The 16,733-nt window shown below is 40.0% G+C and overlaps 1 protein-coding gene across 2 annotated transcripts; it reads right to left on the reverse strand.

The window, feature by feature from the left end:
* Positions 1-684: 684 nt before the first annotated feature.
* Positions 685-16,567, reverse strand: LOC101741660 (uncharacterized). Of its 2 annotated transcripts, none has more exons than XM_004924948.5 (10): positions 16,070-16,567; positions 12,064-12,205; positions 11,317-11,451; positions 10,315-10,516; positions 9,301-9,469; positions 7,436-7,584; positions 4,940-5,814; positions 2,897-3,342; positions 2,209-2,313; positions 685-829 (listed from the first exon to the last, which is right to left on the reverse strand). In XM_004924948.5, exons 1-10 carry the CDS (start codon positions 16,246-16,248, stop codon positions 706-708), a joined length of 2,526 nt encoding a protein of 841 aa, XP_004925005.1. In that variant the 5' UTR covers positions 16,249-16,567; the 3' UTR covers positions 685-705. The 2 variants fall into 2 exon arrangements, with proteins under 2 accessions (XP_004925005.1, XP_062528354.1); XM_062672370.1 differs by having other exon boundaries at positions 12,064-12,111; positions 16,070-16,195.
* Between the last annotated feature and the right edge of the window lie 166 nt (positions 16,568-16,733).

Here is a 16,733-nt window from a genome sequence, read left to right on the forward strand (position 1 = left end):
TGGGGTGTAGGGCTCGAATCAAATTTTTCCATTTACATCGGTCTTGGGCAGTCTGTTCTAGCTCCTCCCACGCCATGCCCAAGACCCCTAGCTCCTGCTCCACCGAGCGACGCCAAGTTGTTCTGGGGCGGCCTCTTTTCCTCTTGCCAGACACTTTCCAGGTCAGTGCTCTTTTTGATAGGTGGGTATCGGGCTTTCTCAAAATGTCAAAATGTGTGTCAACCAATCCAATGCCACTTCCGCGTAAGGATCTCCTTCTCCATTGGTGTCTGCTTAGTGATCCTCCACAGCTCTTTGTTGCTGATCTTCTCAGGCCAAAAGATTTTCAAAATCTGACGCAGGCACTTATTCACAAACACTTGAAGTTTTCTTATCAAGTCCTTGCGAACAAACCAAGTTTCGCTTCCGTACAGCAATACAGACTTTACATTTGAGTTGAAGATCCTCACCTTTGTTCGTCTCGTTAAGGTTGAGGATCTCCACACTGACATATATCCCTATGTATGCTTAAATCTTTAAAACTACGCAACGGATTTTGATGCGGTTTTTTTTAATAGATAGAGTGATTGAAGAGGAAGGTTTATATGTATAATAACATCCATTAAATAGTGGAGAAATCAATAATAAATTACAGTTTCCGAAGCGAAGCGAAGCTTAAATATAAGTATAAATAAAAGGCGGCTGTGCTGTGGTATAAATGTAATATTATAAGTTGTGTTTGTCCTTGGGCGCGGCCCCCAGCGCCGCGTCCGTGAGCAGCGCGAGCCGGCCCGCCGCCGCGCCCGCCGCCACGGCGCCGCACGACACGCGCTCGCGGCGGTGCGACGACCTGCAACCGTGACGTCACTGTACACAACACTGCCACTCCCGGTCATCGTCGTATCGTCATGTTATTGGTTACTGTCACACAGGATGCCCTGCGTAATTATACGTACAGCATACTGAAGTAATTATGCGGATTTTTCTCTTCGATCCTCTTACTTTCTTTTTTTTTTATGATTGAAGGATTACTGGTGGCTCGGATGCCTTTCCAGTTTCACCAGGATAGGTGGGCGAGCAAAGGCTCAGCCAGGAGGGGTGGGATTTGCTAACAGCTACCCGAGCGCCTCCGAAGGAGACCTAACAGCTCAAGAGTTCCTCTTACTAAGGCGTCGGAATATGTAGTATATATTACTCTAGGAAAGGCGATTGCATGCAGCAGAGATGCGAATGCTGCGATGGATGTGTTGAATAACGAGAATGGATAGAATACGGAATCAATATGTTAGAGGAAGTCTGAAAGTGGCACCTGTGACAGAGAAGCTGAGAAGTGCGCGTTTGGGATGGTATGGACATGTGATGAGACGAAATGAAAAAGGAAGGATATAGAGGAAGAGGTAGACCTAAGAAGAAATGGATGGATTGCGTGAAAGACGATACGGGTAAGAGGGGAGTGAGCGAAGAAATGGTATATGATAGAAGAGTATGGAAGGAGAAATCATGTTGTGCCGAACCCCCAGGTAACTAGGAGAAGGGCAGGATAATGATGATGATACTCTAGGAAAGACGAATCTGATGGTACTGAGAATGAATCTATTTCTAAGAGGCAAAAAGGACTAAATCATACATTAACAAAAAAAAAGGGCAAAGTTAGGCAATCCAGGCGCGCTTATTAACAGAAATCGACATAATTACTTCAGTGCGCCGCGTAGGGCACCGGTCATTTGCATGACAAAAAGGGATAATATTCATTTCCCTATTTACATGAATACTTATCGTTTAGTTTATGTTTAGGGAACGCGCAATCGTAGGCAATTATAGTCGAGAGAGGTCGTTGACCCCGACATTTAATTGTGTTACATTGCGCAGTTTGCAAGATAGTAAAACTGTGATGTCGATTATTTTATTGGCATCATGTCTGGAGTCACTGGTGGTAAGACCTCTTGTGAGTCCGCACCGAGTCCGTAAAGCAGTAATGCGTTTCGGTTTGAAGGGTGGGGCAGCCGTTGTAGCTATACTGAGACCTTAGAACTTATATCTCAAAATGGATGGCGCATTTACGTTGTAGATGTCTATGGGCTCCGGCAACCACTTAACACCAGGTGGGCTGTGAGCTCGTCCACACTTCCACTTAACACGGTTTTCGGGAATGTACAGATTTTATTACTTTAGTCTTCTTTAACAAATAATACTAAGGGCAGTATATGAGAGTGCGTGTATCGGTCGTACCCCGGCCAGGCGGTGTTGGTCCGGGCGAGGCTGTGCGCGAGCGCGCCCCGGAGTAGCTCGTCGGCCACGCTGCGGACCGCGGACAGCAGTACGGCGTGCACCGCGCTGGGGAACAAGGGACCTAGTCTTACTGATCTGACGCTTAATACAATAGAAAGTATTAAGTCACTACTTTGGGGACTAGTGTGCTTAGTGCGAGTTTTTCAAACTTAGGCAAACGTTCCAACTCCATACAAATATGAGTTAACTTTTACTCTATCGAGAACGTTAACACACTCGCACTAAGCACACAGATACTGTGTAGAGCGTGGACTGTAATTTGGACTGGTCGCTTCAATAAAGCTATATTCAGAGCGAAGCTATTTTCCTTTTAAGGTAGAACAAGTGCACGTACGACTAGAAATTTTTATTGTCGTCTACACTGACTGTGTTGCCACACTTATTAATGTGTTCCCACATTCAAAAACAGTCATACAAAACTTCATGTTTAGGATTGCCCTAAAACAGAGATCACACATGTACGCCAGAACAACTTATTGATTACGCTTAATCACGAGATATAATTTAACAGAAATTGTAAAGATGATAAATCAGATAAATGTTTTCGTGAATAGTTTAAATTAATACCATTATTTAAAAACAAATTTGCACATAACATAAAAAAAAATCGATCACTACTTAAACTCACCTGTAAGAATATCCGTTTCCAATATCTTCACATCGTAAATCGATACCGATATCAGCGCATTTCTTCTCAATATAAAAATACCTCAGTCTGTCGTCTTCGTTTTCCACTGGCAACACTGTCAACACCTCTTCAGACGGCAACTCCACTTTGACTTTGACAGGCGACTGACAGTTTACAACGTCGATTTCGTCATCCGATCCCGTCAAATTGAGGACTTCGTTCTGACAACTGTATAACTCCGGGTCGAAGATTGACAGCGTTTTAATGTCAGATGTCAACCTTTCGTTATCGTCTGACGTCTCTGATCTGTCATTCAGGCAGTCCTTGCGTATGGGATAGTAGCCGTGCAGCCTAGAATAGATTAGTATTTGCTTTGTTCTCCATATTGTTTCGTTGTTAATGAAGTGCTCGCTTAATATTTTGTTGATTAGTTTCGCCCGTGACCACTGTAACGTAATAAGTGTAATGTTATGGCACATTGTTTTCTTTAACAGGTATAAAGAGGGGGAAGAGTTTTTTTGGATATTTGTTCATCATGTTAGTGTTGTCTGCCTTACGATTCATGAAAAACTATCCGACCCATATTACCAAAGAGATAAGAGATTTTTTTATGGTATTTTATGACCTGGTTTCTAAGACCTTTAGGTCAAGTCTTCTTTAATTTATATTCTTATTTCTATGAAATATTACAATATGAAATGAAATGAGAGGAGATGATATGGTATGAAATATAATCTCAGTAAAATGGTGGTCGTTTACTGAGACTTTTTTAGTGGACTTTTTGGAGGATCCCGAAAAGTTGCGTTCGGCGGCTTTATTTCATTTTCCCACATTTGTGCAGTTTCACAGATACTAAACAGTTAATAAGCCACCGTTATTACACATTTAAACCTAAACACTAAATAGACAAAATATAACAAATCACACAACTTCACTCCTCGGGTTCCCTCCAAAAAGACCAGAGATGAGAGTTGTTGTACACCTTAAATAGATAATATTGAGAGATAATACGAAACTATTATTATACACTTTGGCGGGTAGCATCAATACAACACAAGATATTTGACTCAATTTTTCAAGATTTTTATCAGAATTATAAAAAATGTAAATTAAAAAAAAAAAAAAAGATATTTGACAGATGCCTGAATCTCGCTTACGACATTTTCAAGATAAAGCGCATATACACAAGTTCCGAATATTAACATTCGGACCGTCGCCGCGTCCGTCTACTGAGCAATATCACCTGCTCGGTGGAAATCTTTCCTCTGTCGTTAAACCTCCTAAAATACTAACTTGTTTTTATCCTACTTATTAACCCCGAGGGGGTATGATAGATTCACAGAATGAGTAGGTGAGCTCACGGGGCTCAAACCTGACGACGTTGCTAACACGAACCTTAGCAAGAGCCGTGCTTCGCAGAATCTACCACCGGATAGGAAACGCGACCCACTGAGAAGATCCGGCCAGAAACTCAGTGGGCTGTGTCTGAGGGTTCATTTACTCGTCGAGCCCTTCTTCGCAGACTAGAACGATGACCTCATATTGCTGCTGTTTGCTATGCTTATATTGCATTATATGCTATTATTATATACTAAAATAGGAGCTCACTCACAATTCAGACACATTCACACATTTCAATTGGTTTCATTCATATTAACCAAATAATAGTCTGTAGATAGAATAAATAATAGTTTAAAAAAACTAACAAAATAGTCTTTTATAGGAAACCCAACTTAAAAAAAATATTGAATTAAAAATAGTGTAAAATTTATTTTCTATTTTTTAGTTGGATTTTCTATAAAAGCGTATATTGTTAGTTTTTTTAAACTATTATTTATTTTTCATTTTTTAGTTGAATTTCAATTATTTTTGAATTTTTTTTTAAATGTTGAATTGTCATCGGTCCTTGATTAGTATACCAAAAATCGAGTTAATCCGACGTTTTGAAGGAGGTCAAAATCATGTTCAAAGATTCTGTTACATACATACATACGTCTGAAGCTAATACAAGCGTAGCTTTAAAATGTATCGATGGGAACTCACCTCAATATTCCTACGTTTAGCAAAATCCATCTTCCAAAACCGTTCATAATTATCAACGACAAATGGAAAGTTCTTCAAAAAGTCTGGATCCCGAGCGTCTTCACTCACCAATGGAATTCTTTTCACTAAAAAACTTACAGCGGTCCTAACACAATCAAACTTATTCATACTCGAACACAAAAACTCATACAGCGAATGTTCTTTTTTGACACCGGCAACATTACAAAGCGGTGTTGCCAGATAACAATGATCGTTTTGTATATGAGAGTAATCGTTCACTTTATTAGCACTTAACTTAGGTTTTAATAATGACACACCGTGTTTTCTATTTCTAACACTCTTCAGGCCGTTTGATTTGATCGGACTGATTTTAGCAGTTTTATTATTGATCACTATTTCCTGCACTTTACTGAGATCGAGCGTTCTGTCCATTTCTAAATAATAAATCTTCCCCGTTGTGGGTTCCATGTATTTCACTATACGCTTCTTCGGTAGATTTGGTTTCTTTAGTATTTCATCGGGGAATTCGTTGAGGCGTTCACACGGATCTGTCCAGGTCTGAGGCTCCGGAGGCTCAGTTTTCACGACTAGCTCACTGTCGTAGTAATTAATGTCGAGTTCAGCTTTCTTTTCTGGTTTGATTATCATCTCGTCAACATCAAAGGATGTGTCTTTGTGTTCGTTGCTGAAGAACTCTAACCAGTTATCGGTTTGACAGCTTGCCTGCGACTCCACATCTTCTACTGGCTCCGTCTTAGGTTGTATTAGTTCAGGTGTTGGCTCATTTTGTTCGTCGGTTTGCGTGTCTTCTTTGTATTCATATTTTAGCATTTCTTCCGTGCTGTATAACCAAACATCTACCAATGTTTCTCCACCTGAAATACGATTAAATACATTATTGAAACTAATAATCTATAAGCTGATGTGTCAAAAGCATACTTATATACATATACAAACATATTCTAAGATTGATGAGTAAACACAAACACCACATTGTAAATTATTTTTTATATATGTGTTGTATAATCTATATACTAATATATAAATCTACAGTGGTTTTTACGGATGTTCCGTTATAACTACTGAACCATGCATCCGATTGACTTGAAACTTGGTATCCATGTAGAAAATACATGTACTTAATGGATAGGTTAGTATTTATATGAGTGTTGGACTCCCTAATAATAATGACAATAAATAATAATGTTAATTTTAATTGCCCAGCGAAGCGAGCGAGTACGGCTAGTGTACTCATAAGTTTATTTATTTAATAAAGACTTCAGTCGCGGTTTATATTTGGGAAAATGAATCTTTGATAACCACAAACATTTGTCTTATCTATCAATATTATATACCAATGTCAGGTCCGGAATATAATTCTGATTATCCTAAAAGTGTTATGGCTGTCTATAGCTTAGATTCGTTTTAATATTTAATGATATTGATGCATTCAAATATCATACATTGTTAATGAGACAGCTTTAGAATTAATAAGTAAACTATTAAGTTAATAAATGAGATATTTAAGTTTCTCATCTTGGCACCTTGACTAACTTTCATTTGTAATTTTGTTAGATGTATAAAAAAAAATGTATAATGCGAGCGGAGAGTTTGGGGTTCAGTCGTTGACAGAGCATCGCCCTGCCTATTTCTGCCGTGAAGCAGTAATGCGTTTCGGTTTGAAGGGTGGGGCAGGCATTGTAACTATACTGAGACCTTAGAACTTATATCTCAAAAGGTGGGTGGCGCATTTACGTTGTAGATGTCTAAGGGCTCCAGTTAGCACTTAACACCAGGTGGGCTGTGAGCTCGTTTACACATCTATGCAATAAAAAAAAATGGTTCGTGTACAAGTCACACACGGTAGAAGTGAAATTAAATAGAAATAAAAGTATCTCTGTGCGCTCCGAGAGCCACGCTAGCGTGCACGGACGTCAAAAACACAGTGAACTAGTCGGGGACGCGAGACCACGTGGAGCGCTTCGTGATTTGTCGGCGCCGCTCGGAGCCGCTTCGGCCAGCCAATCGCGGCACACTTATTTTTTCGTTTCGTTTCATTTCGTTTCATCGCGTTTGAAATCACATCACAACGATTCTAAAGAAGTTTCACTTCAAAAAAAGGGTTCGTGTACTTATGTACGCGCGTAAGAAGTTATACTTTATTTTTATTAAATGTATTCCTTTTTTTTATTTAAATTTTAATCAATTTGAAAAAAATCGATTAAACAACATCCTCAACACGCATATTGGACACCCCTTTTCTTGACATCGTATAAATTCGGTAATTCTCGGTTCGGTTCGGAAAGTTCACCTGCGGCTATATTCAGACTCGCCAAGTTACGTCGGTCGTATTGTAATGAGCGATTTAGTGGGCAACTTCATTCTGTTAATTTTGTGTCACGGCGCGCGCGCATCGTAAAATTTCACTTTCATAAATTTTTCATAACGCGCCTAAAGAAGTATAACTTCAAAAAGCTTGCTTGATGCAGGGCTCACCCAACGTCTGCAGGCCCGTGCAGTCGGTGTCCAGCTTGATGGTGTGCTGCACGAGCGCGGGCCGGTTCAGCTGGGGCTGCGCGAAGTGGAGCTCGATCTTGGCCGGGAACTCCCCCCAGCCTCGCCTCGTTATGTGATAAGGTGGTTTACTGCAAGTTAATAATAACAACTGAAGAAATAAACTGTAGTTGAGACCTTAGAACTTATATCTCAAGGTGGGTGGCGCAAGATAGACAGACGGACAACCCCATATTTTAATAATAGAGACCAATAGTTATTTATTGTGGTCGTGAAAAATAGACAGACGGACAGTCCAATATTACTGGCGCTTTAGGACAATGGTATTGTCAGGGTCACAACCAGATCATTGCATACATTCTTCTCTCCCTTGTTGTTGTGGATGATGTCTTAGACTGTAATTTTTCACTGTTTCTCTGCGCCTATACCTAAGACATCTTATGAGTCTGCACGGGTAGGTATTACCACCCTGCCTATTTCTGCTGTGAAACAGTAATGTGAGTCGGTTTGAAAGGTGGGGCAGCCGTTGTACTGTAAAAACTGGGACATTAGAACTTATATCTGAAGGTGTGTGTCGGCATTTATGGGCTCCGGTAACCACTTAAAACCAGGTAGGCCGTCCGCTTGTCCACCCATCGAAGCAATAAAAAACTTTTGTCTGGTGGAGGGCTTCATTGACCAGAATTCATAGTTGTTCAGTAACCAGGAGAGACAACCGTTTTGGGCTTTAGTCTCCAGGTCTTTTGCCTTCTATTTTTCCGGTAATGATGAGCCTTTCCAGATTACCAGAGTTCCTAGGGGCTGAAAACGAAATATTGTATGCTGCGTACATAAAATAGCTTTCTTATACGAATGGTTTCTCAGAACATAGAACAAATAAAGTTGCTGTAGACAAAATGATAAGTTGGCATATGTTCACGAATGATTTACACACATGATGAGGGCATTGAAGACTTTTTTGACTTCCCTACTTTTTTGTTTCCTTACTTCTCATGTAGCCTAAGGCGTTAGTCCAGCAAGGTGGGCGAGCTCACGGGCTCGGCCTGAGAAAATTTCCCAACACTGGTCCTAACAAGAGCAGTGTTTCGCAGAATCTACCATTGGATCGAAATCGCGACCCACTGAGAATCTCCAGCGAGAAACTCAGTGAGCTGACGATTAATTTGAACATTTACACACGTATAAAAAAATTATGATGGTATATTTTTTGAAGTGAAACTTCTTTAGAATCTTTGTGACTTCAAACTCGATGAAAGGAAAAGGACTACGTGCGTCGCTCAACACGAATGCACCGGACGTCTTATCTAATAGGCCACGACGATTCCTAAAAATATTCTGGATAGATAATAAGATCATGTTGTCTACATCGTCGTTTTGAAGTCGTCGTGGCCTAAAGGATGAGACGTCCGGTGCATTCGTATGTAGCTATGTAACGGTGTTCGAACTCCGCAGGCGGGTACCAATTTTTCTAATAAAATACGTACTTAACAACTGTTCACGATTGACTTCCACTGTGAAGGAATAACATCGTGTAATAAAAATCAAACTCGCAAACATTATAATTTGCGTAATTACTGGTGGTAGGACCTCTTGAGAGTCCGCGCGGGTAGGTACCACCGCCCTGCCTATTTCTGCCGTGAAGCAGTAATGCGTTTCGGTTTGAAGGGTGGGGCAGCCGTTGTAACTATACTTGAGGCCTTAGAAACTTATATCTCAAGGTGGGTGGCGCATTTACGTTGTAGATGTCTATGGGCTCCAGTAACCACTTAACACCAGGTGGGCTGTGAGCTCGTCCAAACATCTAAGCAATATAACAAAAAAAATCTGCTCTAGACCGGCACACGTACCTGAGATGCACGGTGTGGTGCGGCGCGTAGGAGTGGTGCAGTTTGACGGTGACGGCGGTGACGACGCGCGAGATGTCGGGATGCTGCGGCGGGCCGCGCGCGTACAGCAGCCACTTGTGCGTGGAGCGGTCCGAGCGGGACGCGGCCGGCGTGTACTTGGACGTGTTCCCTGCGACCAAACCCATCAACATCAGACCTCTTGGTAGGCAGGGCCTTGGCTCTGCCCCACTGGCATTGCTGAAGTCCATGGGCGACGGTAACCACTACCATCAGCTCGTTTGCCTACAGGGGCAATAAAAAAAAAAATGATAAGTCATCGCTATCAGCTAATCTCGTTTTTACCATCGCAGAGTAGAGGTCATCCATACTATCTGGAGCCACTGCGGTCACGTACCATCCGGCTATGGAATGAACTCCGCTCCACGGTGTTCCCGAGCGTTATGACATGTCCTTCTTCAAATGGAAAGTACTTCTTTTTTTTTATTGCTTAGATGGGTGGACGAGCTCACAGCCCACCTGATGTTAAGTGGTTACTGGAGCCCATAGACATCTACAACGTAAATGCGCCACCCATCTTGAGATATAAAGTTCAAGGTCTCAAGTATAATTACAACGGCTGCCCCACCCTTCAAACCGAAACGCATTACTGCTTCACGGCAGAAATAGGCAGAGCGATGATACCTACCCGCGCGGGCTCACAAGAGGTCCTACCACCAGTAATTAAGCAAATTATAATGTTTGCGGGTTTAATTTTTATCACACGATGTTATTCCTTCACCGTGGAAGTCAATCGTGAACAATTTTCGCCTCTAGCACATTACCTATAACTATTCTATATCTATGTTTCATTTGATTTCTGATTCCCTCGTCCAGAGTCAGCACAGTGGCGCTCATTTCAATTTTTTTTCGCACACACGCAATGTTATCTATATTCTGAAAAGTTTGGCAGGACCTCTCCTCGCTAGGATATAGATATTACCGCTAAATTGCGTACGAAAGCCTCTAGCACATTACCTATAACTATTCTATATCTATGTTTCATTTGATTCCTGGTTCCCTCGTCCAGAGTCAGCACGGTGGCGCTCGGCTTCAGAGCACGCGGGATCTTCTTTGGTCTACTCGTCTCTGCAGCGGGTTCAGTTTTGATCTCCATGTTGGGGCGGAGCGTCTTCGTGGAGTCTGCCGAGATGGTGTAGTTACGTTTCTGCAGCATGGCCTGCGGATGGTATCGGGATTGTGTTACTGCCTAAAACTGGGTTAATTGGTATCAGGATAGAGCAGGTCTAAGGGAAGGATGGTCTTGAGACCAGCACACTGTGACCATCTTTACTGGTGGTAGGGCGCATTGTGGGCCCGCACGGGTAGGCACGACCATTACACCTATCTGTACCGCGAAGCAATAGTCAATTTCAATTCGTAATACAGATGAGAATTCAACCCCATTTCTCAAAGTGGGTCTATAGGCTCGAAGGACCATAAATGCATGACCCTTCACATATTCCTATCCCGTTTCATGGAGCCAAAGCCTTAGGGTCCCCTCTAATTTTGTTTAGAGTTCAAGGCTGTTCAGTCAAGGTCGGACAATCGACAACAAAATTATATAACACTAGCTGTATCCGTCCGCTTCGCTGGGCATTTAAAATTAACAATATTATTTCTCACCCCCACAAAGATTCTCATCATTAACGCCCCTGCAACTGGTGTAGGGAGTCCAACACTCATATAAATATTAGCTTATCCATTAAGTACATTTATTTTCTATATGTATACCAAGTTTCAAGTCAAACGGATGCATGGTTCAGTAGTTATAACGGAACATCCGTAAAAATCACTGTAGATTTATATATTAGTATAGAGTATAGATATGAATTCATCGAAAAAAGAAAGACTGATGACTTTGTGAAAGCGGAGAAGCGAGAGATGAATGTGAGGACAGAGATGACGTGTGATAGAAGTGAATGGAAACTGAGGACATACTGCGCCGACCCCCCAAGGAAAGGAAGAAGATAAACTTACCGAATAATCTTTCTTAGATTTATTCCTCGGGGCTCTGCTTTTGAATATCTCCGAAATGTCCACCTCCTTCTTGCCGAGCAGTTTCTTGACCGACGGGTGAATGTTACGCTGCCCCTCGCGTAGCAATGTTGATATCTGAATAAGTATACGTACGAACTGTTATAAGCTTTTGTGGCTTTTTACATAACGGACGGCATTTATTCAACGGGATCATACCGCGTTTTTTTTCTTTTTTTCTTAGGTAAGTGGACTAGCTCACAGCCCACTTGGTGTTAAGTGGTCACTGGAGTCCATAGGCATTTAAAACGTATTTAACGTTATTATTATTATTATTATTATTATTATTATTATTAAGTATAGTTACAACGGCTAACCCTTCAAGCCGAAACGCATTGCTGCTTCACGACAGAAATAGGCATGGTGATGGTACCTACCCGCGCGGACTTACGAGAGATTCTACCACCAGTAATTATGCAAATTATAATTTTGCGGGTTTGATTTTTATTACACGATGTTATGCCTTCACCGTGGAATGAAAATCGTGAACATTTGTTAAGTACGTATTTCATTAGAAAAATCGGTACCCGCCTGCGAGATTCGAACGCCGTTACATCGCTAGATACGAATTCACCGGACGTCTTATCATTTAGGCTACGACGACTTCAAAACTTAAAAAGTAGAGTTGTGAGCTCTTCCACCCATCCAAGTAATAAAAAAAGAACAACAACCTCAGAGATTCCAACTCACCTCGGCTTTCGACTTGGGGTCTTTGATTGCAGCGATCTCATCTTCAACCTGCGCATTCGATAATTTGAGTTTGAGATCATTGTAGTAGTTGCTCACCAGAGCGTATCGAAGGCGGTGGAGGAGACGACGTGACGATGACATCCTGAATGTGAAAAATTATCACTCATAGCTTTCGGGCCGCGTACACTATGGCTCTCCTGGGCAGAGGCTCTTCTCAGAAGTGGTCTCAATGTTATCCTACATTCTTCGGATTTAACTGGTTCAATCCTGAGTTTTATCGGTACCACAGTCGCATATTTGAAGAAATGTAGTGAACACTGTGCTTAGTGCGAGTTTTTCATTTCTCGATCGCGCTAACCCAAATTTTTGTGCAATTGGAACAGCGCCCCTAGCGGCAAATGTAGGCAAACGTTCCCACTCCATACAAATTTGAGTTAACTGTTACGCGGTCGAAAAGTTAAAAAACCCTCACTAAGCACACAGAGCAGAATAATTACATTAAACATTTTGGAACACATCCCAATCCTAATAACAAAGTATAAACCTAACAGAAAAGTATTTTTACAGCTATGCATAAATACATGTTATTCTTATGGTGGTTAAGTTCAAATTCCGTTAACGGGCAAACTAAGTCGGGGAGAGGGTGGAGGGGGATAAGCGATATGCCTGAAACGCCCTCTTTGCCCTCAGCCTGCTTCAAGTGACCCTAACGCGGTTTAACGAGCGACAGTGACTGAAATTCGATTATTTCCTCCTGACCCCAAAAATGGCAGCTGGATATCGCGTGACATTCCTTACACGCAACTCAGGAGCAACGAAAAAAAATTAGCAGTACATCATTTACGATTCGGTGGTAGTCGGGGCCACCACCATCAGAGGACGCCGCAATCTCATACCCGTGGTGTACACCTCTAGGTCAGAATTAGCGAGGGTCGAGAAATGCTATCTTCCATCACCTGATGCCTCATTCTCAAATCGCGTGAAAAGTAACTTGGACATTTTTGGTCTTCCTCGACATTCCCTAAGCCGGCGTATGGAGTGGGGGAACACAAACACCTAAGAATCCAGGATTCAAGCAAGGCAAAACAGTTCTATCTATCATACCGTATTATCTAATTCTCCAACATTATTACGTTCTTCACCCGTGTGGGGAGTCTTATCCTAACAAACTTATTAATTACATTGTTACCGGTATTAAGATACTATAATCATAGGAGACAACAGTAGAAACACAAGACTCAGTTGTATTTTATCAGGCAAACACAAAGATTAAGTCAACACAGTTTTTGACTATCAGTATTTATTACAGAATTTAAATGGAAAATAAGTGCATTAGTGCAGTGCAATTATAAAACAAAAACAGATCATGATTAGCATGACATACCATTTAATAATAAAGGTACACATACACATATTATGTGGTTCAAATGTCAGTGATGTAAAAAAGGGTATTTCAAATTTCTATTTTTTAATCAATATTATATTTCTGTTCCTTACGTGCCCTCAATGCGCAAGGAGGTTTGCCGCGAAGATAGGCTATATAAGCCATCTTCGAGCGTACGAGCGCCAAATCGACGGATAGGAGTCAAAGTGGTCACCATGGCCGAAATCGGTCGGATGAATCATCATCATCATTTCTTTTTAGTTCACATCATGGATGCAAAATATCTCGATTTTTACCTCTGGGCCTCTTCCCTGGTCATTACAGGGATCTCTTTAGCCGAAGAATGTAACAATTAACATCTGCTTTTCACAATATAGCACAACTAATTACCAATAACTTTAGTTCCTATTTATATGGAATATTAATAATTCCAAACATACCAGATATACTCATGGGATGAAACCAGTTTTCACAGATTTTTATGGATGGGCAGACGGCTAGTTAATGGCTTTCCTGAAGCCAAGAAGTTACTAGAACCCTGGGACGTCATTTTGTGTAATCTGTCATTCTTGGATGGATGGCGATTACAATTAAGCAACAATGTGATGATTATTATATTTTTATAGTGTAAGTTGATGTTCAAAATAATATGTGCGTATTGTGTTGCTTTTGTTTTTTTTTTGTAACTTAAATTTCTAAATTTATCTTCTCTGTTCACTTTCTACTTAATGTGATTTTGATTGTGGAAACATATTTGGTTATTGTTTTAGCTATTTTTTTTAATATTATATGTTTGTCTTGTACTGTTTGTTTCCCAAATAAATAAATGTTTTATTGTCTTTATTGCAGGCAGCATGTGGCCCACATGATAGTGAGTGGTCACAATCATTTGTGGAAGACAGCAATGCCAGGGGCACAGCCTTATCAAAGTACCTAATGTACTATAGTAATTAAGTTCGGAACACAACAACACAGGTCAGACTTCTGTGAATAAGTTCAAAAGCGATAACGCAGTATGATCGACAGTGCATTAACACTGTTATAGATTAGTACCTGTATATATAACTGTATTTGTATATTTTAATAATAATTAACTGCACATTTTGGACATTTATGAAAACTATAATGCTTTTTTTTTATAGCTTAGATGGATGGACAGCTCACAGCCCACCTGATGTTAAGTGGTTACTGGAGCCCATAGAAATCTACAACGTAAATGCGCCACCCATTTTGAGATATAAGTTCTAAGGTCGCAAGTATAGTTACAACGGCTACCCCACCCTTCGAATCAAAACGCATTACTGCTTCACGGCAGAAATAAACAGGACGGTGGTACTTACCCGCGCGGACTCACAAGACGTCCTACCACCAGGAATTACGCAAATTATAATTTTGCGGGTTTGATTTTTATTACACGATGTTATTCCTTAACTGTGGAAGACAATCGTGAACATTTGTTGAGTACGTATTTCATTAGAAAAATTGGTAACCGCCTGCGGGATTCGAACACCGGTGCAACATACGAATGCACTGGACGTTTTATCCTTTAGGCCACGACGACTTCAAGATTCACGATGCTTCATAATATTTTCTCTAGTTTTTGCGAATTGTAGACATAATTAAAATACATTTACAGTTCAATCTTAAATTTATTATTTTGAATAATTCAACTACGTTTTTAGTGATTAGGGACGATTAAAGTATAAATCTTAACATTAGTTGTGAAATTTAACTTTAAAAGTAGTTTCAACCAAAATTGTATTTCAAAAGTGACAAAACATTAACAATAACATAAATAGTTTCAACAGTAATGTAGAGAAAAGTGCAGAAATTTTAGTGCTTCCTTCTGTTTTGATTTTTGGTTTAGATGTTTTATGTGAGGTATTATGAAATTTATGTAATTTAATGACTAGTACAGATGGACAGAGAACCTCACAAAAAAAGAGTAACTTTTTCATTAGAATACGGTCTATCTGATTTTACACACACACATTTAATACACAGTAGAAATGGATATTGACAAATATGTAATACTAAAATTCATGTTGTTGTTTTTTTTAAAGTATGGTATGATATGATCCAAGCTGTATAGTTGTTGTCGTAACTTCAGATAAGCTGGCAGACATGGTACAATCAGCTTACAATGAGTAATGAGGTAAGAGCTTTTGTTACTTTATTTAAGTATACCTCCTCATCAATCACTGATTTATGGCTGTGCATTTATGTATGTACACCTCAACAAACCTACTGAACAGATTGTGATGATAGTTGGGAACATATGATTTGAATGCTATTTTACACACAGCCTAAGATATAACCGTTTTTTTTTCGAGAATGGGAGAGTGAGGACCCCATTTCAAATACAGGAACATCTTTTATTACAAATTTTAAACAATTACACGCCAAGAAAGAAAATGTTATTGTCATCATTATAGTCCTTGACAATGACACGAGACATCCAAATCGTACATGTTTTTAAAAACAATTCTATAACCTTCAAAATTACCAGTTTTGTTTTGATACACCACATGGTGTTTTCATAACGTCTTTTCCGATATATTTTAAGTTTCGAACTAAATCGAAAGCTTAATGTTAGAGTAGAATGATTGATAAACGTTTTACCTTTGATCGATCAACACCACTTCGCTTTGTCTTGCCTCCAGCTCATTCTGAAATTCGCGCCGTATTATAGATTTGATTTTTTCAACTTTCTCTTCCTGAGCGACACACGGAGGTTCCTCCTTGACACTAACAGGAACTTCCGGGTAATCCGGGTCGTGATATTCCTCGTTACTCTCCATTTTAACGAAATAAAAAGCAAAAACCCGACCCGCCCTGGTTTTGTACACTTGTTACGACTTTCTTACAATATCTTAAGTCACACTATTTTTCTTCTTATCTTAGTTACTATAACGTTCACTTATAAATTTAAATCACAGATTTATTTGGTGGGATGTATTTACAACTATTTTTAGTAAAAACAATTTACAAAATTAACCAATTTTCGTGTTTGACAACGGAACGGTCAACAGCCAACATCCGTCAGTCAGCAGTGTGACCACAGATCAATGATTGGTATCTAGCACCAAGCAAGTGTCCATCCATGACGAAAAGCGGTGATTAAAATAATATTAAAAGTATTTGGAGATTTGCGGTAGTTGTAAAAATTAAAATGTTTAAGATGGATCGTCAGCGTAAAGAAAATTATATATAGCAAAGGATAATTTAGTTCAGTAGATATTGTAACAGGTACAATTTATAATTAAAGTTACATATTATGATTTCT

Source organism: Bombyx mori, chromosome 2, assembly GCF_030269925.1.
Source record: "Bombyx mori chromosome 2, ASM3026992v2".
Classification (NCBI taxonomy): domain Eukaryota; kingdom Metazoa; phylum Arthropoda; class Insecta; order Lepidoptera; family Bombycidae; genus Bombyx; species Bombyx mori.

What these genes read in the sequence shown, in the direction of transcription:
- LOC101741660 (XM_004924948.5), bottom strand. Translation starts at nt 16,248, where the DNA reads ATGGAGAGTAACGAGGAATATCACGACCCGGATTACCCGGAAGTTCCT. An exon ending in AATCTAAGAAAGATTATTCG is followed by an intron (nt 10,517 to 11,316) that starts GTAAGTTTATCT and finishes TACCATCCGCAG; the next exon opens with GCCATGCTGCAGAAACGTAA. An exon ending in TAGATATAGAATAGTTATAG is followed by an intron (nt 9,470 to 10,314) that starts GTAATGTGCTAG and finishes GTTTGGTCGCAG; the next exon opens with GGAACACGTCCAAGTACACG.